A 27,513-nucleotide genomic window follows, 5' to 3' on the forward strand; every position below is an offset into this window, starting at 1 on the left:
GCTATCAATTGTCGGGCAGTTCAGCCATCCCGCCCCCCACTGCCCTGTGCTGCTCCTGTCCTCTGCCTTGGAGCTACTCCCGGGAGCCTCCTGCTTGCTGTGCGGAGGTGGAGGGGGAAAAAGGGTGCTAATGTCAGGGTGTCCTCCTCCCGCTGTACCCCTTCTCCTCAGAGAGGTGCGGGAGAACACGACAGGGCTCAGGACAGAGGGAGCTTGCTGCCAGCAACTGCTGTCAACTTGCTGATCTACTTAAAAAGGCAATTTTCAGAGTAACAGCCGTGTTAGTCTGTATTCGCAAAAAGAAAAGGAGGACTTGTGGCACCTTAGAGACTAACCAATTTATTAGAGCATAAGCTTTCGTGAGCTACAGCTCACTTCCTCAGATGCATATCGTGGAAACTGCAGCAGGCTTTATATATACACAGAGAATATGAAACAATACCTATTGCAACCCCACTGTCCTGCTGGTAATAGCTTATCTAAAGTGATTTCCAGCACAAATCCAGGTTTTCTCACCCTCCACCCCCCCACACAAATTCACTCTCCTGCTGGTGATAGCCCATCCAAAGTGACAACTCTTTACACAATGTGCATGACAATCAAGCTGGGCTATTTCCTGCACAAATCCAGATTCTCACATGTATGTATGGGGGTGTATGGGGTGGGGGGGATGTGAAAACCTGGATTTGTGCAGGAAATAGCCCAGCTTGATTCTCATGCACATTGTGTAAAGAGTTGTCACTTTGGATGGGCTATCACCAGCAGGAGAGTGAATTTGTGTGGGGGGGTGGAGGGTGAGAAAACCTGGATTTGTGCTGGAAATGGCCCACCTGATAATCACTTTAGATAAGCTATTACCAGCAGGACAGTGGGGTGGGAGGAGGTATTGTTTCATATTCTCTGTGTATATATAAAGTCTGCTGCAGTTTCCACGATATGCATCTGATGAAGTGAGCTGTAGCTCACGAAAGCTTATGCTCTAATAAATTGGTTAGTCTCTAAGGTGCCACAAGTCCTCCTTTTCTTTTTAAAAAGGCAATGTACTTAAACTGGGGGTCAGCACACTTAAAGGGGCAATGCACACGTGTGTCTCTCTCTCACAAGCATGCGTGTGCGTGAGACTGTCTCTCTCTGCCATGCTGTGTCTCCTCCCTCCATTTGTGCTGCTTTGTAGAGTGTGAGGCTACATTAACAACAATGTGTTAACCCTTGAGGGCTTAGCCAAAAGCACTGCATTTCCAAGTCCATTGAGCTGAAGGTCCAGTTAAACCCAGCACACAAAGTTGCAACATACTGACAAAGCTTACACTTGGTCTTCACTACAGAATACACTTAGCATTCGATTAAATTGAGGTGAAAGATCTTGAAGAAATCAATCTCCTGTGACGGCAGGGAACAGTGAGAGAGCACGCGCGTGCACAGATGGGCCCAAGCAGCTGCTAGTTTGTAAAATAGAATTACACCCAAAGACAACTCTCCTCTGCTTCCCCCCAAACTGCTCTCTGCTCCAACATCCATCCACTCTGCTTCAACTCCTTTCCTTGTCTGATTGAAGCTGGGGGGGTGGTTTATCAGGTGACTGGCTTCAGGCATTCTAATTAATCTACAGCGAACTTTCTTCCTTCTACAGGGAATAAGGCTCCCTTCTAACACTCTCCTACTACCCTCTGGCCATGCTGTATCACAAGCTATTTAAATTAAGAACAATGGGTAAAAACTGCCCACGAACAACTTCAGGCTGGAAATTAGAGGGTTTCTAACCATAGGAAAGGTAAGGTTCAGGAACAGTCATCCAATGGTAGTTGTGGGGTAACTTAGCTTGAGAGAGAGCCAGACAAGTTTATGCGTGCAATTATATGATGAGGTTGCTTGTGATGGCAGGGCTCAGCAACCCTGGGGTTTGTTTCCAGTGTGTGTGTTACATTCCTAAGGCTCACGCGTCACGATTTCAGCCAGGCACCTGCAGCAGTCAGGAAGGGATTCCACACCAAACGTATTCTGAGTTGGTTTCTTTTATCTCCTTCCTTTGAACCATCAGGGATAGCCATGGCTGAAAATGGGACACTCGATGGGGAAGGCCAGGACTCTGAGGTGGCATCAACCACTCTCACCTCAGTGCTTGACTTACATGCTCAGGCTCTAGTATGTGGGGTTGTTAAGAAATTTCCCCCCCGGTCACATTGGCAGTGACATTGGGGGTTTTCTTGCCTTCCTCTGGAGTATGTGAGTGCAAGTCAATTGCCAGGATTATCTCAATATATATCTCACTTCCACATTTCCCTGCCATGACAGGGACCCGAGGAATTTGTGCACCTCAGGCCCTCCTGTTCTCTGACCATGGCACATAATGGTCTAAGCTCCTGTGGGCTGTAGTATTTTAGACTACATTTTGGTTGACTTTAGTATGTGGGTCTCTGGGAAGTGTTAGTGGCCTGTGATATACAGAAGGTCAGACTAGAGGATCGGGTGGTCCCTTCTGGCCTTCAACTCTGAGGCCTCAAAAATCCAAAACACACCTGCTCAGTCCAAGGAAGTCACAAGCTATTTTTGATTCCCCAAGGCCTGGCAACATAACCCATATGGACAAAAGCAACAACTGCACTTGATGCTATCCTGGGGAATACCGACATCTCTAAGGGAGGGATAGACAAATATTCGCTATTGTAGAGCAGGAAGAGGTCTGCCTCTACCTGGTGCTGCATTTTATGGGCAATATTCTGCCACTAGCTCCCAGCACCCTCACAGAAACCCCTGTAACAAGGGAGAGATGGCACGGGTCAGTAAGTGCCACATGACCCCTGAGGTGGGACTCTCAATATCATAACCCAACCCCTGCTGGAGGATCTCCTGAGGGCTCTAGGCTGCCATCTTCAAAAGCACCTGAGCGAGTTAGATGCCCATCTCCCACTGAATGACAACCATAGCTGGGTGGCTATCTTCCTTCAACTCCTTTGAAAATCGCAGGTGTAAAACTTAACAAGGGCCCCAGCCCATGGATACAGATTTATAGCACACCACTCACTTATGTTCTTGAAGTTAAGCAGGCTTTCTTGCCCCATTTTGCCAGACTTCAACAGCAGTTTTACACCAGTCTAGGTTCTATTAATTAGTCCAAAGAAGCAATTTGCCACTCACCCTTCATCACAGGAGAAGTTTGCTCTTGCACCAAACCGGAGATCCGTTATATCAGCCCTGCCATTTTCGAGTTCAAGTGGTTTACATCGTCTTCCTAGAAGAGAACAAGACGAATATTTGTGTTACCTCAGATTACCTTAATAGGAAAAAGGGGATATCCTAACTTGCACCCTCTAACACAGCAAATACCATGGCAGATCAAAGCCAATCGACTTGGAGTCCAGTATCTGTCCTCTACGACAGCAGTCAGCACCAAAGGCTAAGGAGGAAAGCTTAAAACCCACATTATGGATAATTTTGTTACATGCCCATGGGAAGTGAGGAGAAGTGGAAGCGGGATGATGCTTCCTAATCCCACACAGACAGTGGTTGCCTTATATCCTGAAACAAGAGATTTCAGATCCCCTTGCAGATTTAGTATAAGCGCAAATATTCATACTGCAAACGTTAATGCCCAGATCCCGAAAACTCATATGCAGAACCATATTCATGTGGGTAGACCCACTGACCTCAACTGGCAGCAATTACAAATAAAAAGCAACATAAGACACAGAAAAAAAAAAAAAAAAGGATAGACGGCATAAGTTGCAAAATGTAAAAATTTATATGGGGCACTAAAGACATCAGTGAGAGTCTCACAAGTGGCATGGTTACAGACAATAAGGAGAAGATTTTGAAGTTCGTTAGGGACAAAAGAAATCCTTCTGTAAGAGAATGTACCCGTGTCCACACCCTAAAGACTGCTGTAATAATCTTTGTACCGAGCATGCCTTGTGAGGCATCATCTGAAAATGTATAAAAAGAAAAGGAATACTTGAGGCACCTTAGAGACTAACAAATTTGAGCATAATGAGATGAGATGATGGGGCGCCCAGGATTTCCAGGTTTATGGATCTTGGGTAGTAGATAGAATATCCCAGGTCGGGGTTCCAGCTCTGCGATACAACCGCATTTGCTCCAACCCCTCAGACAGAGACAAACACCTACAACATCTCTGTCAAGCTTTGTTACAACTACAATACCCACCTGCAGAAGTAAAGAAACAGATTGATAGAGCCAGAAGAGTTCCCAGAAGTTACCTACTACAGGACAGGCCTAACAAAGAAAATAACAGAACGCCACTAGCCGTCACCTTCAGCCCCCAACTAAAACCCCTCCAACGCATTATTAAGGATCTACAACCTATCCTAAAGGATGACCCAACACTCTCACAAATCTTGGGAGACAGGCCAGTCCTTGCCTACAGACAGCCCCGCAACCTGAAGCAAATACTCACCAACAACCACATACCACACAACAGAACCACTAACCCAGGAACTTATCCTTGCAACAAAGCCCATTGCCAATTGTGCCCACATATCTATTCAGGGGACACCATCACAGGGCCGAATAACATCAGCCACACTATCAGAGGCTCGTTCACCTGCACATCCACCAATGTGATATATGCCATCATGTGCCAGCAATGCCCCTCTGCCATGTACATTGGTCAAACTGGACAGTCTCTACGTAAAAGAATAAATGGACACAAATCAGATGTCAAGAATTATAACATTCATAAACCAGTCGGAGAACACTTCAATCTCTCTGGTCACGCAATCACAGACATGAAGGTCGCTATCTTAAAACAAAAAAACTTCAAATCCAGACTCCAGCGAGAAACTGCTGAATTGGAATTCATTTGCAAATTGGATACTATTAATTCAGGCTTAAATAGAGACTTGGAGTGGCTAAGTCATTATGCAAGGTAGCCTGTTTCCTCTTGTTTTTTCCTACCCCCACCCCCCCCAGATGTTCTGGTTTAACTTGGATTTAAACTTGAAGAGTGGTCAGTTTGGATGAGCTATTACCAGCAGGAGAGTGAGTTTGTGTGTGTATGGGGGTGGGGGGATGTGAGAAAACCTGGATTTGTGCAGGAAATAGCCCAACTTGATTGTCATGCACATTGTGTAAAGAGTTGTCACTTTGGATGGGCTATCACCAGCAGGAGAGTGAATTTGTGTGTGGGGGGGTGGAGGGTGAGAAAACCTGGATTTGTGCTGGAAATGGCCCACCTGATGATCACTTTAGATAAGCTATTACCAGCAGGACAGTGGGGTGGGAGGAGGTATTGGTTCATATTCTCTGGGTATATATAAAGTCTGCTGCAGTTTCCACGATATGCATCTGATGAAGTGAGCTGTAGCTCACGAAAGCTTATGCTCTAATAAATTGGTTAGTCTCTAAGGTGCCACAAGTACTCCTACTCTGAAATCTGAAAACAGAGTTTACTGGTCAATACTGCCCTGATAAAATGCATGGTAACATTGTCTTTGAAGTTAGAAGATTTCCCTGTATAATGTTAACTCATATTGCAAACCTACAGCACAAGTTGGCAAACAGGACTGTCTCAAAGGAATGTGTGCTCTGCTTAATTTGCATTTAAGCAACAAGCAGTCATCAAGCAGGAAGAAAAAAAACCTCCAAAAAAGAGAGGAAAAGCAGCAGCAGGGAAGATCTTTTCCCGATAGACTTTTTGTCAGCTGGAAATGTTTTCCCAGGGGCGGGACTGACACTATAAAAAAGGCGCAACAAAAACTCCCAGGCACCCCCTCCTCCCTCTCACTCCATCCATCCACTCACTGCACTAGAAGAGACAAAGAAAGCACCAACTAAGCTGAAGAAGGGGTCCTCACTTAAGAAGTTTGGTCAGCAAGACTGCTGAGAGCATATGGTAAGAAAAACTTCATTTTGAATTTAACAGCGTTTTTTAACTTGAGCACCACTTGTGCTTTATCTTGACCTCTCTTGTCACCTTTTGGACTCATGCCTCATGACCTGCCTTTCCTTAAAATCTTTGTAGTTAATAAACTTGTTTGATCTAATCCAGTGTGTTTAAATTGAAGTGTCTGTGAAACTCTATTTGGGTAACAAGAAAGAAAGAGAGACTCGAAATGAATTTGTATTGTCCAGGAGAGGGCTGGGCAATACAAGACTTACATTTCGGTGGGGGGGGGGGGGAATACTAAGAATTGGTTGGGGTCACCTTGCAGTATAAGCAAAGCTGGTGAGAACAAAGGTGTGGCTGGCCGAGACCTAGCTGGGAGTGACTTGCACACTGGAGGCTGTTTGTGAGCAGTCCAGACTGGAGGCTACAGCACCAAAGCTTTGTAAAGGGCACCCCCAGGTTAGAGGACAGCGGTGACAGATTCTCATTAGTCTGGATGATACATTGAGTATACCACGCGTAGTAAAGGTACAAACCTGTTACTAAATGGAGATGGGTAAAACAATTATGATACAAGAAAGGCAGGAGTGTTCAGGAAATATTTCCCTTTTGTATTTGGAAAGAAGCATGACAACGTAGTCTCATCACAAGAGTCTGATGAAGTACTTCCATGTCTATTAGTAATTAAGGAGGAAGTTAAACTACATCTGCTAGGGATAAACATTGTTAAACCAATATCTTGGGATAACTTGCACCCAAGTGTCCTGAAAAGTTGGCCACGGAGATCTCTAACCCACTGATTAAGATTTATAAGAAGTTAGAGTAACTGGAAATTCAAGAAGAATAGAAGAGCGCTGATCTTGTGCCAGTATTCAAAAAGGGCAACCAGAATGACCTCAGTAACTGTAGACTAGTTAACATGATCTCACTCACAGGCATAATAATTTAAAGGTATTGTGGGATTCATCGATTCCAAGGGCAAATCTGTTCTGACCACTTGTGCAGTGGAGGGAAAGTTTTCCCAATTCATAAGGAATTAAGAACAGGAATATAATTAATACCAACCAATATGGTTTTATGGAAAATCAGGTTTCTCTGATAAACCTCTGTCGTTCTTTGAAGTTACAAAGATGTTTGATAAACGTAACTGATGTAATATGCCTAGGCTTTTGTAAGCTGTTTGACTTAGTACCACACAACATTCTAAATAAAAAATTAACACTTCTGTATCAATAGAGCACAACTTAAATGGACTAAGAATTGGCTAAGAAGGTGAGGCAATATCTTTTATTGAACCAACTTCTGTGGGTGCGAAACTTTCGACCCTACACAGAGCTAGTCTTCAGGTTTGGAATACATTTCTGAGACCAAGAAGAATGGTGTGTAAGCTCGAAAGCTCGTCTCTCTCACCAACAGAAGTTGGTCCAATAAATGATATTATCTCACCCACTTTGTCTCGCTAATATCCTGGGATTGACACGGCTGCAACACCACTGCAGACAAGAACTGGCTAACTGACATCTCCAGGAGCAGTCACATCAGTGGGAATCATTATCAAACAAACCTGTTTCTAGTAGAATTCTGCAGGGATTGGTCCTAGACCTGCTGCTATTCAACATTTTAATCAGTTGACTGGAAGTAAACAAAAATCACTCCTGACAAAATTTGCAGGTGACACAGACTGGGGGAGTCCTACAAAGCAATCTGGACTCCTTATGTCCAGTCAAACAACATTCATTTTAGTACCGTATAACGCAAAATTATACATCCAGGCACAAGAAATGCAGGCTGTTCCTAGAGAACGGGGAAACTATATTCTGGGAAGGAGCAAGTCTGAAAAGGATTGAGATCACAGCAGACAATCAACTGAAGCTCCCACTGCAATCCTATGGAAAAAAGGGCTAATACGATCCTTGATGTATTCACAGATGTGATTGCAGAGCCACTGGCCATTATCTTTGAAAACTCATGGCAATCAGGGGAGGTCCCGGACAACTGGAAAAAGGCTAATGTAGCGGCCATCTTTAAAAATGGGAAGGAGGAGGATCCTTGGAACTATAGGCCAGTCAGCCTCACCTCAGTCCCTGGAAAAATTTTGGAGCAGGTCCTCAAGGAATCAATTCTGAAGCACTTAGAGGAGAGGAAAGTGATCAGGAACAGTCAGCATGGATTCACCAAGGGCAAGTCATGCCTGAATAATCTAATTGCCTTCTATGACGAGAAAACTGGCTCCGTGGATGAGGGGAAAGCAGTAGACGTGTTGTTCCTGGACTTTGGCAAAGCTTTTGACACAGTCTCCCACAGTATTCTTGCCAGGAAGTTAAAGAAGTATGGGCTGAATGAATGGACTATAAGGTGGATAGAAAGCTGGCTAGATTGTCGGGCTCAACGGGTAGCGATCAATGGCTCCATGTCTAGTTGGCATCCGGTATCAAGTGGAGTGCCCCAAGGGTCGGTCCTGGGGCCAGTTTTGTTCAATATCTTCATAAATGATCTGGAGGATGGGGTGGATTGCACCCTCAGCAAGTTTGCAGATGACACTAAACTGGGAGGAGAGGTAGATACGCTGGAGGGTAGGGATAGGATACAGAGGGCCCTAGACAAATTAGAGGATTGGGCCAAAAGAAATCTGATGAGGTTCAACAAGGACAAGTGCAAAGTCCTGCACTTAGGGCTGAAGAATCCCTTGCACCGCTACAGACTAGGGACCGAATGGCTCGGCAGCAGTTCTGCAGAAAAGGACCTAGGGGTTACAGTGGACGAGAAGCTGGATATGAGTCAACAGTGTGCCCTTGTTGCCAAGAAGGCCAATGGCATTTTGGGATGTATAAGTAGGGGCATTGCCAGCATATCGAGGGACGTGATCGTTCCCATCTATTCGGCATTAGTGGGGCCTCATCTGGAGTACTGTGTCCAGTTTTGGGCCCCACGCTACAAGAAGGATGTGGAAAAATTGGAAAACGTCCAGCGGAGGGCAACAAAAATTATTAGGGGACTGGAACACATGACTTAGGAAGAGAGGCTGGGGGAACTGGGATTGTTTAGTCTACAGAAGAGAAGAATGAGGGGGGATTTGATAGCTGCTTTCAACTACCTGAAAGGGGGTTCCAAAGAGGATGGATCTAGACTGTTTTCAGTGGTAGCAGATGACAGAACGAGGAGCAATGGTCTCAAGTTGCAGTGGGGGAGGTTTAGGTTGGATATTAGGAAAAACTTTTTCACTAGGAGGGTGGTGACACACTGGAATGCGTTACCTAGGGAGGTGGTGGAACCTCCTTCCTTTGACGTTTTTAAGGTCAGGCTTGACAAAGCCCTGGCTGGGATGATTTAGTTGGGGACTGGTCCTGCTTTGAGCAGAGGGTTGGACTAGATGACCTCCTGAGGTCCCTTCCAACCCTGATATTCTAGGATTCTATGAACAGGGAAGAAGAAGTAGGGAGATGATAGCAATGCTGTATACAGCATTGCCGAGACCCGTATGGGAATACTGTACCCAGGTGTGGTGTCCCCTTTTTTAAAATGGTGTTGAAAAATTGCAGATGGTGCAGGGAAGAGCCACAAAAAGGTATTCATTGGCCTGAGAAAATGCCTTATAGTGAGAGACTTAAAGAGCTCAGTCTGTTTAGCTTGTCGAGAGACTGTGAGCCTACCTGATTACAGCATCTGAGGACCTTCACAAGGAGAAGGTACCAGCTACTAAAGGGCTCCTTAATCTAGCAGAGAAAAGCGGAACAAGAACCAAGAGCTGGAAAGTCAAGCCAGACAAATTCAAAATGGAAATAAGGCGGAAGTGTTTAATATGAGGGTGACTAACCATTGGAACAAATTACCAGAGGCAATGGCAGATTCTCAGTCTCTGCAAGTCTATAAATCAAGACTGGATGTCCTTCTCGAAGATATGCTTTCGTCAAATACAAGTTTTTGGCCTCAGAAAAGGGATAACTTGGTGAAATGTAAGTCGCCTGTGATGTAACACTCCCTTCTAGCATTAAACTCTACGAAGCAGCGGACTATTCACACGAGCAATATTGAGCACAGTTGTGTTTGCCGGACCAGGTTCTAAGTGTCTCATCTTTTTTTGAATCCTGCCACGTTCTTCGCCTCCATTTTGTAGCAGAACGTTCCACAGGCTTGTTTTGCGTTTGGTAAATATTTGTTAGTCGTTTTCTTGCTATGTGAATCCTGATTTTAGACAGCTAAAAACTGCATGTTCCTCAGTCAAGCTCAGTGGAAGAGCTTTTCTCTACCCCTACAAGAGTTATTTGTGATGCTTTCTCCCGCAGTAGACTTATTCCCACGAAAAATGAACGGTTTCAAAAATTCACCATATCTATATGGAGTTTGATACAGATATCCTGAATCCATGCAAAGATAATGTTGGCACTTTTTATGACTCCACTGGGAAAAATCTCTCAATGCAGACAAGGCATGTAAAAATTGTGACCTATTTACTAAGGCCTGATCGATTCAGTAAAACAAGGCCCGCTGAAGTCAGTGGGACTTAAGAATGCACTAAGTGTTTTGCTGAATCAGGGCCTATATTTAAAGTATTTTCTCAAGCCAGCAGGCCAGAGTAGGTGAGTCTGAGGCTAATCAAGGAAGTCTCATCAGTATTCAATACAACAAATTCAGTCATAATTTAAAACATATGCACAAGAAGGCAGAGTTAAGTTTCATTAGCATCCAACTATAGATATCCTTACTAGTTACATGGAATATAGCATCTATAGTCTTGAGATGAGAAAACTTGCAAAAATCTTATCGTACTCTTAGCAATGAAGCCAAGAGGAGTATTCTCTAAGTTTTGTTATGAATTACTATTTTGACCAAGTTTGTAACACAGGTCCCTTCCAACTCCGATATTCTATGAGACATTATTCAATACTGGGTTTACTTTTAGTACAGTGAATTCAGGATATTTCGTTATCAGGGATACAGCAACTACAATATTTAAAAAAAGACAGACACTTAGCACACCAAAGCGTTTTACTTAATTGTAATAGGTTTCAGAGCAGTAGCTGTGTCAATCTGTATCAGCAAAAACAACTCGAAGTCCTTGTGGCACCTTAGAGACCAACAAATTAACTTGGGCATAAACCTTCGTGGGCTAAAACTGACTATATCAGATGCATGGAGTGGAATATTCAGTAGAGAGGTATAAATACACAGCACAGGAAAAGATGGGAGTTGCCTTCTTTTCGTATGCCAATAGAAGAGAGAGATACCCAACAGAAGAGAGATTCCTAACTGTGTCAAGATGGCTTGCACATCAATTGAAATGGAAAAGCAACAAAGATACTCACCTTCACAAAACTCAGCTTCTACTGACCATTTTGAATTTTCAAGACATGTAACAAAAGGAGACTTTCCAGAGCTCAAAATGTATCCTGGGCGACAGGAGTATTTCAGTTTGGTCCCAACAGGATAGGAATTGTTCACGACCCCAGGCAGCTCAGCAAAATGCAACCTTGGAGGAGAATCACAAGTGCCTAGCAAGAGAGACAGACAAGGAAGGGAAAAAGTTAACTACGAAAGATATTCAGTAGTCTGTTTTAACAGAATACTAGTTATTGAGAAGCCACATATGATTTTATTGGGGACAATTTGGAGGTACGTGTTTTCATTAGAGCCTTGAAGCTAGTTTACTGAATGGGCTTGATACAAAACTGCAGTACATTAAAGTTTACCATGTATATATCACCATTACTGCACCCAGTAACGTAGGGTAAGTATATTGTGCAAAACAAGACACTGCTCCATCCACAGGTTTTAGAGAGAGGGTTGCAACCATACAGAGTGACATGAAAGAAGGTTTCAGAGTAACAGCCGGGTTAGTCTGTATTCGCATAAAGAAAAGGAGGACTTGTAGCACCTTAGAGACTAACCAATTTATTTGAGCATAAGCTTTCATGAGCTACAGCTCATTTCGTCGGATGCATACCGTGGAAAATACAGAAGATGTTCTTATACATACAAACCATGAAAAAATGGGTGTTTACCACTACAAAAGGTTTTCTCTCCCCCCACCCCACTCTCCTGCTGGTAATAGCTTATCTAAAGTGATCACTCTCCTTACAATGTGTATGATAATCAAGGCGGGCCATCTCCAGCACAAATTCAGGGTTTAACAAGAACGTGGGGGGTGGGGGGGGACAAGTTACCTTGCATAATGACTTATCCACTCCCAGTCTCTGTTCAAGCCTAAGTTAATTGTATCCAATTTGCAAATGAATTCCAATTCAGCAGTCTCTCGCTGGAGTCTGGTTTTGAAGTTTTTCTGTTGTAATATCGCAACTTTCATGTCTGTAATCATGTGACCAGAGAGATTGAAGTGTTCTCCGACTAGTTTATGAATGTTATAATTCTTGACATCTGATTTGTGTCCATTTATTCTTTTACGTAGAGACTGTCCAGTTTGACCAATGTACATGGCAGAGGGGCATTGCTGGCACATGATGGCACATATCACATTGGTGGATGTGCAGGTGAACGAGCCTGTGATAGTGTGGCTGATGTGATTAGGCCCTGCGATGGTGTCCCCTGAATAGATATGTGGGCACAGTGGGCAACGGGCTTTGTTGCAAGGATGGGCTCCTGGGTTAGTGGTTCTGTTGTGTAGTATGTGGTTGCTGGTGAGTATTCGCTTCAGGTTGGGGGGCTGTCTGTAGGCAAGGACTGGCCTGTCTCCCAAGATTTGTGAGTGTGTTGGGTCATCCTTCAGGATAGATTGTAGATCCTTTATAAGGAGGCAAAGGAGACTAAGATAGCAATCTACAGAAGAATACACGAAACATGTCTGGCATTAGAACAAGTGAGAACAGCTGGTGGAAAGCCATCTCTGAGACAGGTAACTTTCATATTTCTCATGTGATGCATGGACAGGTGCTAATGAGAAGCAAAGTGGGGAAAGTAACTGAAAAACTTCCTGATGTACTGTATTGTATTTTCTAAGTGGCAACTGACCCTAAATTCTCAATGACTGAGGGACAATCTTCACTCATTACTATATTTGCTTTCCACAAGCTCCTCTTCCTATAACCTTTTAGGAGTGATGTACCCAAATAACTGGATGTGAATACCTGAACCTTAATTTGGGATACTGCAGATTATCTACTATATGTACCTTATGACTTTCAAACCAAATTTTGTACTTTTGGATAATTTAAGCATTATACCCAGATATACAGACACACTTGTCTTACCCTGTGTATTACATCATTTTAACATTAGCTTTAACAAAGTTTCTATATCTCTGTCTGTACAGTCACAAAGCTAAGGCTATAACAGGGGAACTTGCTCATTTGACAGTCTTTAGGAGTCTTATGCCCACACTTCGTTTTACTGAAGCTGGCCAGCTACAGCACCTTTACCCGCTCTTCGAAGGGGCTTTTTCTCCCCCCACCCGCCTCCAACCACCGACAGGAGACACCCCCAGCCGCCGCCCCCGGGCCTTAACACTCCCACCAGCGGGACAGAGTTTAGCCCCCAGGCAGAAGCGCTCGCGGGGGCTCGAGGCTCGCAGAGGTGCGGGGCTCGCCCCAGGGGCCGGGCTGGGGTCGCTGCCGCGCGGCTCGGGCCCCCTCGCCCCCTCCTCCCCCCGCGGGCCGAGCTCGACGCAGCCCGGGCTGAGGGGCCGGACGGGGAGGCCCGGGGGCGCCGTGCACCGATGGAGGGGGGGAGAGACCGGGAGGACTCTGTGCCCGGGCAGGGGCCGCCGGGGCCCCCCCGCCCACACTCACCGCGAGCCCCGGGCAGCGGCAGCAGCAGCGCCAGGAGCCCCCAGAGGCCCGGCGGGCAGCGCGGGCCCGAGACCATGGCGGCGGCGGGAAGAGTCGCGGGGCGAAGGCGGCGGCGGAGCGGACTCACGACGATGCTGCCTCAGCGCCGCAACCGCAGGCTCTGACACAGCCGCCGGCGCCGGCCGCCAGGCGACCCACCGGGGGGCGGGGCCGGGCGGGGCGCGCGGGCGCCGCCGCCCCCGCCGCTCACGGGCACGCGGGGCCCGGCCGGGGCCCTTGGCGGGCAGGCCCCGCTTCCAGCTCGCTCCGGGTCCCGCTCGGGGGCGGCGGCGGCGCGGCCGCGCTCCTGTGGGTTTCCCTGCAGCGATGAGCGGGCGGGCGGGTGAGGCGCGGCCTGGCTCGTCCCGCGCGGACGCCGGTGCCTCACCTTGTAGGGGAAGGGGGTTTTGTACCATCTGATCCTGCAAGGGGCGAAGTAGTGTGAAGTTGGTAGGAGACCATTTAAACCAAATCCAGCTGTAAAATGTGTGTGAAGAGCACTGGAGCTAGCCTACACCCCATACCTTAGCGTTAACAGAAAGTGCTGCCCTACAATGACCCAAAAGTTAGATTTTCACTGGACAGGGGGTACTGCTGTCGCTATTACAGACTTACTGCGAAGATTAAATAATTGCAATGTATAAGCCAGAAAATAGTAACTGGTTCAAAGGTAACTGAGCCCTTTACCAACGGCACTGATAAATCATGTGTTTTTCAGGTAAGAGGAAAATTAGTTGCAGTGAGGACTTTGCTTGCAGGCTGTAAATGTCCTTCTCGATGCAGGAAGAAAACCAAACAGGTGACTTCAGTGGAATGCAGATTAATGTGCTGAGGTATGCTCTCTTTCTAATCTGCAGTGGGTTGGGCCTGTTGAAGTCCTTGATATTCCCTCTACTACACACCTGTTCCTTTCATATTTCCTATTAACAGGGCTGGCTGTATATAGCACCAGTGGCCAAGTCACAGAGGAAACAGAAGAAATACATTATTTCCCCCGTGAAAGCCTATTTTTAACTAAGTGACCAGAGACACTTTTGGAAACAGACACATTTACATTTAAAGAAATTCACATTCATCCATCCGTTCACCTATTCTCTGAAGGGATTCCACTTTTGCTGTGAACAATTTGATATAATGAAATACAGTATATTCACTAACATTTGCATAATTATCAGTTTCCCTTTGTGTCTGCATGTATGTCAGAAAGGAGGTATTCTACATATCTACAGGGCTGACCCTGTAGCTATTCCCTCACTGCATCTTACAGAATCGATACAGGCAATAGTATAATGCGTACTCCACCTGCAGAAATGGATTTATCCTCACAGGCTCCGGAGAAAGAGACAAAGGTTTTATCCCTATTTGAGAGATGAGGAACTGGAGACCCAGAAAGGGTATGATCTTGCTGCACAAAAGGAGTTAGGCATTGTGATGCTGAGCACCTGGAAACTTTCGGGCCCCTTGAAAATCGCTGTGATTCATAAAGCCCGAGTTAGGCACCTGAGGATCTATCAAAGGAATAGAGGGAGATAGGCGCCTTAGATTGTGATCCACCAAAGCCAGTGCGAGAAGCAGGGAGCCACCTACGCTGGCCAATGGGAGATGCTGAGGAGAAATGGCCCTTCAGCCCCCACCAGAGATAGGCAGCTAGCTTTGGGAACTGCTCCTCTGGAGTCAGGCAACTTATGTTTCTTACCAGAATGAGTTAGGTGCCTGCCGCACTCTGTATAAAACGGCTGGAGGTGGCATTAGCTGTACCCACTTGGTAACATTTAGCCCCATAGTGAGCACACTCTCCTGGGATGTGGGGAGACCCAGGTTCAATTCCCACATCAGGCACAGGGGGAGGAAGGATTTGAACATAGGTCTCCTACGTCTCTCAGCAGAGTGCTGTAACCACTGAATATGAGATAGTCTGATGGGGGCTCCCTCGGTCTATCCAAGTGAAGCTGCTGCACTGTGGGGAAAAAAGAAGGAAAGTGATTGGAGCCAGGGTCTCCCAGCACCCAGCTGACTGCTCCACCCAACTGCAGCGTGTCTCTGGCTCTGTGACTGTTTGAGTACATACCAGAGTGGACCACGGAACTGAAAGTTAGAAGGGGGGCACTGGCACCGCCAGCTTCTCCTTCCGAGGGTTAGGTGGAACATTTTGGGCGTCACAGAGATGCTGAAACCAGGACTTAGGCAGGTACAATGGGGCCTTGGGCACCTAACTCCTTTTGTGCATTCTGGCCTATGTGACTTACCCGAGGCAGAACAGAGAATCTGTGGGAGAGACAAAAACAGAGCTGAAAACAGAACCCACATAGCTGCTGACTCTTAGTCCTGTGCTTGAAACACATGACCTTTCTTCATCCCCTTCCTTTTGCCAGCTTTGACTGCGGAACCTGCACGTGAAGGTTTCATCTGTGACAGAAAGTGGGGGTATTTTGTAACTATTGTAACTTCTCACTTGACGTTACAGTTATGTTCCTGAAAAATGCTACTTTCAGCGAAATGATGCTAAGTGAATTCAATTTCCCCCGAAGAATTAATGTAAATGGAGGGTTAGGTTCCAGGGAATTTTTTTTCACTAGATAAAGGAGATTATATAAATATACACTAAGTTTTAAATAATTTTAAACAATTTACTACTGTACTCACCAATGATATTGTGAAGCTTGGTTGAGGCAGGGGTGTAGCGGGGTCGGGGCACAGGGGGCTTGTCCCGCTCCACCTGCCTGGCCCTCCTGCAGGGAAGCGGGGTTGGGGCGCAGAGGCTGAAGGAATGGGGCAAGTCCCCGCACCCTGACCCAGCTTCCCAGCAGGAACACTGGGCAGGCAGAGTGGGGCGAGCCAAACAACTTTATAACGGAACATTGCATGACTTAAAACAAGTATGCTCTCTAATAGATCAGCAACCTTCCGTGAGATTCCGTGAGAGAGCCAGGCAGCAAAATTCATAACCTTACATATCATGCCACACACATTTTACTGTGATATTGACCAGTGAATTATTATTGAGAATTAGTTCTCAAATGATACCTTACAAGGCATCTGTTGTGCAGATTATTACAATAGCATGTGGGGTGTGAATACAGGGTGCATTCAGTCACCATGTGCATTCACCTCTATGCATTAACAAGTGCCTGGCCCCCAGTGCCCAGCTATGCCTCCTTCATGCTCTTTGACTCCATGTGAAGACTCACCAAACAGCTGAATGATGGGATGTGAGCAGAGGAATTATAGGACTTTGCCGCTGTTATCTCAAGACCCAGAATGCCAGCGGTTTCTGGACGGTGTCCCACAACATGCCATGAGAAGAATCCCAAAATGCATAGAGCCTAGCAGTGGACCAAAGCACCACAGGATGCCTTCCCAGAACGCAGAGCACTTATTTCTACAAGTCAGTGGGAGGCGAATGCACGAATTCAGAGGAAAGTAGCTAAAAAAAATCCACATCATCTGTGAGGACGCACTTATTTCAAAATAGTTATTCCACAACAGCATGCCCAATTTAATCCACAAAATGCCCACTATGTGGGCAAGCCCTACAACCCCCTTCCTCTGATCTGTTCTATGCCAGCAGAGTCTTGAGTCTTTGCAGACCAGCAGCAGATTTCAATGGGGCTTCACACTGGTGCTGGGCTCTACTGACACGCAGAAGTGGGGCCTAAGTTTTTAGTTAAAATATAAAACAAATTAAGCTAATACTCTAGAAACCATGCCACTTGTGAGACTCTCACGTCTTCAATTCCACAGGTCTTTTGTGCACACCCAGCAATGCTCAGCCACGAGAGCTCTGAACAGATCTAAAACCAACCTCATTTTCTAATGACGTGTATTCCTCTCCACCTTCTCATCCTGCGGGATCCCAAAACACCAAGGTGCCCTAAAGCTCCTGCAGGCTACTGGGTCAAGCTCATCAGCCCTACTATAGAATATAAGAAGGCGGCCAGATACTCAACACCATTGGGAAGTGTGGGGTATTTCCCTCATAGTGGGAAGGATTATAGCATTTGATTCCACTTGGCTCTGTTCCCTTAGGAGACAACCACCTCCCCTTTGCATCTCTGTGGTCTAAAACAGCCTTCCTATGTTCCTCTTTACCTCCTCCCTTTTCCATTTCCTTTCAAATGGCGAAGTGAACATACAGATCTACTGAGCTCCACCAAGACAAATACGTAACTGGCAGCTGTACCTTTGGATAGCAGCACTGGGTCTGTTCCGATGAAAGAGTCTATGACAACAAGTTTTATCCTGCTTGGAAACTCCTTTATGCAGCACAAATGCTCCCCCAGAGATAAGCTGAGTAAAACAGATCAGGCCAGGTAGATGTTAAGGGGAAAAAATGAAAGCAAGTGCAACACAAACAGAACCCCTCTCTGAACTACATGCCTGATCTCCATTCTACCATGCCTAGGAGCACGATCAGATGCCAACTAGCAGAATGATCTGATGAACAAAAGCTTTGGAGACACTGAATTCTGCTATTAATTATAGAGCTCACCCTCCTTGCTTAGGGTCAGATGGTGATCTCCTCTTCAGGAGTCTAACAACGGGGTTATTCCATAGATTTCACTGGAGTTATCACTGGCTTTACACCAGCATAAACATAATCAGAATCCGTCTCTTGGCAGAAAATGGGTAAGGCTGGACATATTAGGCCAGATTCCAGGCTGCTTTGTACCACTCGATTCATGGCTCTCAACCTTTCCAGACTACTGTACCCCTTTCAGGAGTCTGATTTGGTCTTACATACACCCAAGTTTCACCTCACTTAACTGCTGGCTTACAAAATCAGACCTAAAAATACAAGAGTGTCACAGCACACTATGACTGAAAAATTGCTGACTTCCTCATTTTTACCTTAATTGTAAAATAAATCTGTTAGAATAAGTGTTCTATTGACATTAAACAAGTCATTGTCTGTACAAAATTGTAGTTTGTACCGACTTTGCCAGTGCTTTTTATCTAGCCTGTTGTAAAATTAGGCAAATCTCTAGATGAGTTGATGTACCCCCTGGAAGACCTCTGCGTACTCCCAAGGGTATGCATACCCCTGGTTGAGAACCACTGTTCTACATCATGCAAGAGAAAATGTACATTGAGGTGCCAAAGTGGCTTTCAGCTTTCCACAAGGGTATGTACGCAGTCCGCTCCCTCCCCTCGCACACATTCCTGTCTGGGCCTTAAAATAACACAGCCAAGTTCATGAAAGAGAATTTCAGGTTGAAAACGTTCACCGATCAGTCATTTTGAGCACCGGGTAGTTGATACTTTTTCTTCACATTTATAGTTCGTGTTATTAGGGAAGCTGGAATTCCATAGGCATTGAGGGTGTTCAGGATCAGACTCTAAGGGATTGTCTATATTAGAAAGTTGTGCCACTTTAACTATATCGGCCTAGATTGAGTCCCATAGTGCAAACTCAGTTATATCAGTTCAAAGGTGCTTATAGCAGCATAGCAAATTTCGTATGGGCAAGGGAATAAGTTATGCCACTGTGTCTGCATCCCTATTAGCGCTTTTACCAGTGTAACTATTCTGCTAAAACATCACACATCTAATGGAAATAGATATACCAGTCAAACTTTGGACCAAGCTGTAGTGCAATGTACACCGAGGGATGGGTGAGGAGGCCAGTTGCCCTGGGTGCCAATTTCCAGCACATGCAAATCAACATCTGGGTTGTGTGCATGCACCAAATACAGGCTTTAATTTTGCTCTTTGCTTGGACTTTTTTTTTGCTCATCCATTTGCAGGGGACCAGAAAACGAAACACCGAGGGCCAGCCAGAGGAATGAACCACTATTTAAACACTTCTTTCTTGGTTGTGGTGTCACTAGCTGGACATCTCAACTAAATCTAGTTGTAAAATTTGATGTGAGGTGCTCTAACTAGCACACACATTAGTAAACGCAGCAATACCTGTAGGTCAGATTTTCACCAGACACAGAGTGCAGCATAGCAACTACAGACTGTTACCACTATTACTAACTATATTGCAAAACGTAAGCCAAAACAAATCAGTTGAGACGGCAAAATACTTGTTGAAAGAAAAACCCTGTGATCAAGCACTGGCCAATTATTTGACCTATTAAGCATGGGAGAATTAGCTGCCATGAGCATTACAAATTATATGATAGAGGGAAACAAAATTGCAGCACCGTAAGATATTCAAAAAATAATTGTTGGGTAAGCTACAGAGAAACCTGTAAAACCTCCATTATAGATAATTATGCCCACAGGAGGCCAGCTGGACAGGGAAAGATTCCTCCTAACCCCACAGTTAATGGCTCCCCTCATGTCCCAAAGAGGAGTAAGCCAACTAAATTATCCAAAGTGCATATATTTATATTGCCAAATTAAGGCCTAGACCCTGAAACACTCACATGCATAACTATATTTACCTGGGTAGACCCATTGATTTGTAGGGGATAGTTCACGAGTGATGTTAAAAACCGTTTTAAGTGTTTGCAGGACAAGAGTTTGAGGGTCTCATCCTTCTTTGAATTCTACCAAACTCTTTACTTCAAAGTCTCATGGCACCGAGTTCCATGGATTAATTATGCATTTTGTCAAGCAATTTCCTGTTATCTGTCCCACGGGAATCCTGATTTTAGGCAAATAAAAATTCTTTTCCTCATTTAAACTCAATGAGGGAGATTCTCCTCGCCCCCCAGGACCAGAATATCCAGAAAATTATTTATGATGCTTTATCCACTAATGGAAGCTTATTTCTACAAAAGGATGAACAGTATCAGAAATTCAACATTGCTTCATGGAGTTCAAAACAGAACAACCGTATCCATGCGAAGTTAGAACTTGTTATCATGACTAACTGAAAGAACTTCTCTCTTGATTCAGGGAAGGCACAAAAATTGCCTTCTGTTTATGAAGCAGCTGACTCTGCAGAACACTACTGCACATGCTAATGGCCCAACGACTTCTTGCAATTAGTCACATGCTTATGTCCCATGAAGGCCAGAATATGAGTGTCAAAGACTATGCAAGGAAGTCCCATCGGTGTTCTATAACCCTGCCTTTCATCCTGAAATTGAACTGAAGAAACAGGAAGACTTTATGGAGTCACGGCCAGTTGTAAAAGACAAAAAAGATCGCGTGCGAAAAAATGTGTTGCTGGCTTTGGAGGAAGCAGACTCGATGGTGGAGGTAAGGCCATTTTGATAACTGATTGATGAAAAATTACAACATGTTTTATAACTATTTATGGTTAAATATTTTTGTTTTTTATTGGTAGGAATGGAAGAAGAGTGAATACGAGGACATGGCAACCGAGGGACTGCTGGAGGATAGCCATGTCGAGAACCAACCGATACACCCAGAGTCATGGAAAGATGGCGACATTGTTATGCTAAAAAGCAAGTGAAAGCTTTACCAGTTCTGAAAACACTACTACATTTATGTGTTTAAAAATGATCTCACACACGCACACACAGCTGCAGCACAGGGTGACCAGCAAGGTAAGAGAGAATGAGCCCCACACAGTACCTACTGCCTGCAGAAATTTTAGTCTAAGCACACCTCACTGCCAGACTGAACTAGTAGTATTTCACTTCACCATCCCAGTCCCTCACTAACCTTTACCAAATTTGGTGCATTTCTACATTTTATGAAAAAAAACAAAACAAAAACAAAAAACAAAATGTTTACTATTTTCCTGCAGTTGAGAGACCTCGACTCCACCTTAAAGTGGTTTTTCAACAATTTCCATTTCATAACCTCAGTGTATGGAAAGTTATGAGCAAAATCACTATGCTACGGAACAGAGACAGACAGCTAATGTGACTCACATCAACTCCCCCCTTCATCTTAAGTCAGCTCACAACAACTTTCAATTGGACTTTTCCTCCTTAACTCACTTGGGCTCTTTTGAAAACACCATTAATTGGGTTTAAAATGCCAAAAGCACCCACTGGCCCATCTACACTAAGCTTCCCAATGCTACCGCCATTGGTGGCCTTGTGTACACTGGGAGCTGGTCTACACTAACGCTGTAAGTCAAGCTGAGTTACGCCAAGTTAGGCAACTGAAGTCGACACAACTTGGGTTGACTTACAGCGGTGTCTACACCGCGCTGTGTCGATGCGAAACTCTCCTGTTGACACAGCTTCCGCCTCTCAAGGAGGTGGAGTACAGACAGACATCAACAGGAGACCACTCTCCCATCGACTTAGCATCTTCACCAGACCTGGTAAAATTGACAACGCTGCATCCATTGCAGCAGTGCCGATTTAGCCGGTAGCATAGACATGGCCTGAGCCTTTGTCCTGCCTTCAGCCACTAGTGGTCTGACACCAATATAGTTCCATCAGTGCTTAGCTGTGGTGTCTCCCACAGTATTCTTGTCAGCAAGTTAAGGAAGTATGGGCTGGATGAATGCACAATAAGGTGGGTAGAAAGCCGGCTAGATTGTCGGGCTCAACGGGTAGTGATCAATGGCTCCATGTCTAGTTGGCAGCCGGTATCAAGTGGAGCGCCCCAAGGGTCGGTCCTGGGGCCGGTTTTGTTCAATATCTTCATAAATGATCTGGAGGATGGGGTGGATTGCACGCTCAGCAAATTTGCGGATGATACTAAACTGGGAGGAGTGGTAGATTCGCTGGAGGGGAGGGATAGGATACAGAAGGACCTAGACAAATTGGAGGATTGGGCCAAAAGAAATCTGATGAGGTTCAATAAGGATAAGTGCAGGGTCCTGCACTTAGGACGGAAGAACCCAATGCACAGCTACAGACTAGGGACCGAAAGGCTAGGCAGCAGTTCTGCGGAAAAGGACCTAGGGGTGACAGTGGACGAGAAGCTGGATATGAGTCAGCAGTGTGCCCTTGTTGCCAAGAAGGCCAATGGCATTTTGGGATGTATAAGTAGGGGCATTGCAAGCAGATCGAGGGACGTGATCGTTCTCCTCTATTCGACATTGGTGAGGCCTCATCTGGAGTACTGTGTCCAGTTTTGGGCCCCACACTACAAGAAGGATGTGGATAAATTGGAGAGAGTCCAGCGAAGGGCAACAAAAATGATTAGGGGACTGGAACACGAGTTATGAGCAGAGGCTGAGGGAGCTGGGATTGTTTAGCCTGCAGAAGAGAAGAATGAGGGGGGATTTGATAGCTGCTTTCAACTACCTGAAAGGGGGTTCCAAAGAGGATGGATCTAGACTGTTCTCAATGGTAGCAGATGACAGAACGAGGAGTAATGGTCTCAAGTTGCAGTGGGGGAGGTTTAGATTGGATATTAGGAAAAACTTTTTCACTATAGTGAAAAATGCTATAGTCTTTGTACAGACTTTTATTCAGAGAAAAAAAAAAGACTTAAGTACAACACAGAAATTCCAGTTTTTTCATTTAATAAATATTCAGATTGCCAAGTAAAATTCTGTACAACTTGCATAACTACAAATAATTTATGTTTTCAGTGACAGTGACAAACAGCATTTGGCTATGAACACCTTCTCACAGCAGAGAATTATTTCCTGAACGTAACAAGCTTGCTTTAAATGCTACCAAAAACTTATTTTCAACTACTGAAATAGAAAAATAAAGACATTTCCTTTAGGCACGGAATCAGAAGAATCTGATCACAAGTATAACCATTTTACTGCTTACTTATCAGAAAGCGTTCATAAGGAAACAGAGGTAATTTATTTTGCCTCTCAATACGGGTTTAAAAAATTTGATAGGTGTTCAGAATCCACACTGAGTCTTGCACACGTCCATGCACTTCACCCTGGGATGCTACACTGAGGACACACTAAATACAAGCCTTGGGGTAAGAGTAGTTTGGGGCTGTCTGTTATTGTTGTTTTTGGAGTTTCCTGGACATGAGAGCAAAAGGAACACTGATTATTCTGGAGATTTGGTTTTGAAACTGAGGATAAATTTGAATTAAACAAAAGCCGACAGCAGTTCAAGGAGTATCTTTGGCATCATGAAATCTGTACTTTAAAAGGGATAATACATACTTCAAAATAGAAACCTCCAAATAGAAATCTCAACAGGCTCTCGCTCGCAACAGCAAAATCCACAACCCTGAACACAACTGTAATGAGAGGAATCTGGGATCACGAGAAAAGTTTAGTACAAGCATATGACGATTGCTTCAATTTTTCCATTTTCTTCCAATATCCCATTCACTGTCTGATGAACAAGTTAGTAATCAGCACGGCAAGAATGACACGCATCTTTCCTGAAAAACCAAAAGAAAGAAAGTTATAACCAAAGTAAAAATGCATACTATCTTGATTTCACTCCCCATGTTTAGGATAATGAGAGTTTTCATTTTATATTCTGTCTGAAAGATTTGTTTAGTTAATTTTAGAGTTACATTAACACAATTATAAATTCATTTCCAATTAAAGCACAGTTCATGCTGTTTCTTCTCAGAGGCCATGTCCAAAACAGAAGAGAGGTAGAAAAAAATTCATGAGGAGGATTAATCTGTAATCAAAGTTGGCAAACAGTGGTAAGCTAGTTATTACATATCCTAAATACAGGAGAACTGGACTATCTATGCTCCCTCCCCGTAACGCTCAGCTGTTTAGAGCACTGGAAAGGCAAGGGGGTCATCTATAACATAACACTCTTTTAGGACATATTTGTTTCTTCCACTGACCACTCACATTGTACAAGAATCTCATTCAACTGTACACCCCAAGAATACCACGTAGAGTACTACTGAAGAGTCAACAGTACTTTTGTACACTGTCAGGGCCCACCGTTTCACAGTGAACCCACTATGAAACACACCCACACCACCTGAGCTCTTCTTCAGCAGAGATCTGTTTAACATCTCCTGCCTGCTGGCGAGCTCCGCACACAAAATTGTATCAGCTAAAAGTTGAAATGTAAAGTCTGTATGCTGCTACTCCTCTACTGAATGAAGTCTCGGATTTAAGGATAGAATTGCAACCTTACACCAGAAATGAAAGTCCAACATGGGCTTTGTAGCATTAATATTCTTCTGGAGAAAATATTTGTTCTTATATCATCAAAATGGTAATATACTGAAGTAACGTTTATATGTGTTAAGACAGAGCTGTTAATGACAAGTTACATCACAAGGACATAAGGTACACAATGCATTCATAACTGCTGTGGTTGACAGAATGGTTCCATAGAAATGGAGAATTTAGCCGATATTCACATAAGTGTCACATTCAACATATCTGTTCAGGCCACAGAACAAAGGTAACCTAAGAAAGTAATTTATAGTCTCAATTTGATATGTTGCATAGTTCTATTATGTTCTTGCAGATAACGGTTCATCAGAACCGCACCATCTTTTCACACTGAAGTAAATATTTTCTATTAAAACACCTTTCTGGACCCAAGCAAGGTTTTTTTCCACATTCCTGTAGATCACTGAAGCGCTGTTTTGCATCATATGGGCTCAACAGCAGGAAAGGAGAGAAACTAATTCCATAAAATATGACTCCAGAATTCAAGAGTAAAAATCAAAGTTGCTTTCGCTTCCTTAAAAGGAGGCTTTTTGTATCATTAGAACTCCGAAGAAAACGGATGCTGAATATGAGGAAAATTTTTGACGGCAATGGATTTTTTTGGGAGGGTGGGGGGGAAGGGCAGGGGGAAGTAGTGAAAGCCCTATTACCTGGAACTTTTAAAACTAGCATGGACTAAAATGGTAGAGAAAAGTACTGTAGAGAACAATCCTGCCTTTGCAGGGACAGGATGATTCGACAGACTCCCCCCAGCCACACACCCCCTTCTATAATTCTATATTCGTGAGGTTAAGCGGTTTAAGAAATCCTTACACGTTATTTCCATATCATTAAAAAAAGAAAGATTTTTTTAAAACAAACTAGTTAATGCTATTTACTTTTGCATTTCTTTCAATGCACATAGGGATTTTTTTTTCTTTTTACCTTCTAAGCACTAGCACAATGAAGCATTGCAGTGTGTTGCAAACTCTAAGAGAATGTTCAAATCCAAAACTCTTTTCTAAAATTTTATGTACAATTTTCTATTAAAACTCAATTGTGAAAGAAATCCCACACAAGGTAAAAACCTATATGCAAGATACCCAGCTGTGCCCCTTGGAAAGGAGGCACAGTTTTAACTCATGTCTCTTATCAATATTAATATTCATATTTCTGCCAATCAAACATCCCCAGGGGATTGCAGCAAACAGGTCTGTCAAGCCTCAGGTTCACATGATTGGGTATATAGGGTTCATTTATAATTAGTGTACGTGCTAGAACCCCGTTACGGAATGAAGTCTCAGATTTATTTAAGCATATTGCTCTCCTAGAAAACATTGAAAAGAGTTATTAATAGTTTTGGCAAATGATTGGTCAATATGCAATTTTATTAAAGACAGGTATAAAGCGCTTAAAATTGTTTCCTAAAAACTGAAGTTAAACCATTGGAAAAACCTATGGCTTTACATTTTCAGACAGCAAACGGTCTCTGGGATTAAGTTAACACAAAAACAATAGACAGTTTTCTTCTCTAATATGTGTGTCTTTTCCTATTTAATAGACAACTCTGGTTAAAATTTATAGGACAACGAGTTACCTCATTTAGGATAGTTCTCTTTCAAAACTGTTCCCAGTTAAATCCTAGCAAGACCTTATTTTTCATAGTCAGAGAGACTACATAGCAACATGTTACTTGCAAGTCTTCTTGATACTGGATTTCTTTTACTCTGGCAGTAATAGCCCATTTTAAATGCGAGTATCTTTTCCTCCAACAGTGATAAAAGTGATAGCAAGCAGAAAGGATCTCTCAAGTCAGTTACCTGTGTAGCTGGAGACAGTTCTAAGTTAACAGTTGTAGGATGCTGCACATCTCATTAGCTTAGACACGACATGGGACACCATGTGTTGTTAAAGGCTTATGATCATTGGCCTTTGCTTACAGATTAAGGACAAAATAAGCCTCAGCATCAGAATTCTCATTTACCCTACAAAAGATATTAGGCAGGTGCTTTGTTGAAATATCCTGTAAGCTAAGAATGTGTATGATGTGGATGGGTAGAGTTGAGTCTCTGCCTACACAGGTAACAAGCAATACTTCCATTTCTAAAAATTGTAAAACAGTAAAAAGCAGGCTTCACAGCATCTAAGATGTCTCTTGCAAAGTCAGGGCTAAACACAAAGAAATTTAGACTGAAACTAGATCTTGGTGCAAATCAAAAGGCACTTCAGAAACCATGGCGCCCAAGGGAACTTGATTTTAAATGGTAGTTTTTCATTTTAAAGCCATTTTTAAAAGCTTTTACACAGTATTAATTAGCAGCAAGACAAAATCTTCACTGTGAACGCTGTAGCGAGCAGAACTTGAACAGCAGATCAATAGGATTACGTTTTTAGTTTGCCACATTCACATTTTACAAGCCTGAAAGTGTTGCAGGCATTTCTGAAGACATTCTGGGCTTGAATCTCTTGGGGTCCAAGGGAAAAGGCTCTGGGTCGCACACCTAGTTTGAGGGTAACTCAAGTATTCCTATTTTGTTAATGGGAGAAGAAAATCAAAAAAGAGAGAAGACACTTTGGGTTGGGGGATTGGGACAGAAACACTAAGGCCGTGTCCATGCTGGAGCTGGAGATGTAGTCTCCAACTCGGGCAGACATAGCTCCGTGCTAGCATGCTGAAAACAGAAGCATAGCTGTGGCGGCACGAGGGGCAAGACAGCCATCCAAGTACAGTGCCACTGCAGCCACGCTTGTGTTTTCAGCACTCCAGCTCAATCAGCGCTAACGCAGATATGTCTACACCCGAGCTCAAAGTTACAGCTCCAGCGTAGACACACACACACTACATTTCAAACCGCCATTCATCCCCACCCCCTTCCCTCCCACTGACCAAGCTGAACGCGCCCCGATTTTTCCTTTTTACATGCATCTACAGTTTAAAAATGGAGCTTTCA

General features: G+C 44.2%; 2 protein-coding genes across 2 annotated transcripts in view; both read right to left on the minus strand.

Moving 5' to 3' along the window:
• CR2 (complement C3d receptor 2) overlaps positions 1-13,662 on the minus strand; it is a 55,907-nt gene extending 42,245 nt beyond the window's left edge. The window contains exons 1-3 of the mRNA XM_078849846.1: positions 13,582-13,662; positions 11,146-11,331; positions 3,136-3,229 (exon numbers count right to left, since the gene is read on the minus strand). Coding sequence (XP_078705972.1) covers positions 3,136-3,229; positions 11,146-11,331; positions 13,582-13,657 — 356 coding nt within the window. The 5' untranslated portion in view covers positions 13,658-13,662. The remainder of the gene's footprint in view (positions 1-3,135; positions 3,230-11,145; positions 11,332-13,581) is intronic.
• A 9,293-nt stretch (positions 13,663-22,955) lies between these two features.
• The window catches only part of LOC140901502 (complement receptor type 1), a 168,762-nt gene continuing 164,204 nt past the window's right edge, over positions 22,956-27,513 (minus strand). The window contains exon 36 of the mRNA XM_078849847.1: positions 22,956-23,811. Within this exon, the coding sequence (XP_078705973.1) occupies positions 23,756-23,811 (56 nt within the window). The 3' untranslated portion in view covers positions 22,956-23,755. The remainder of the gene's footprint in view (positions 23,812-27,513) is intronic.

The sequence above is a fragment of the Lepidochelys kempii genome, chromosome 21, assembly GCF_965140285.1.
Source record: "Lepidochelys kempii isolate rLepKem1 chromosome 21, rLepKem1.hap1, whole genome shotgun sequence".
Taxonomy (NCBI): Eukaryota; Metazoa; Chordata; order Testudines; family Cheloniidae; genus Lepidochelys; species Lepidochelys kempii.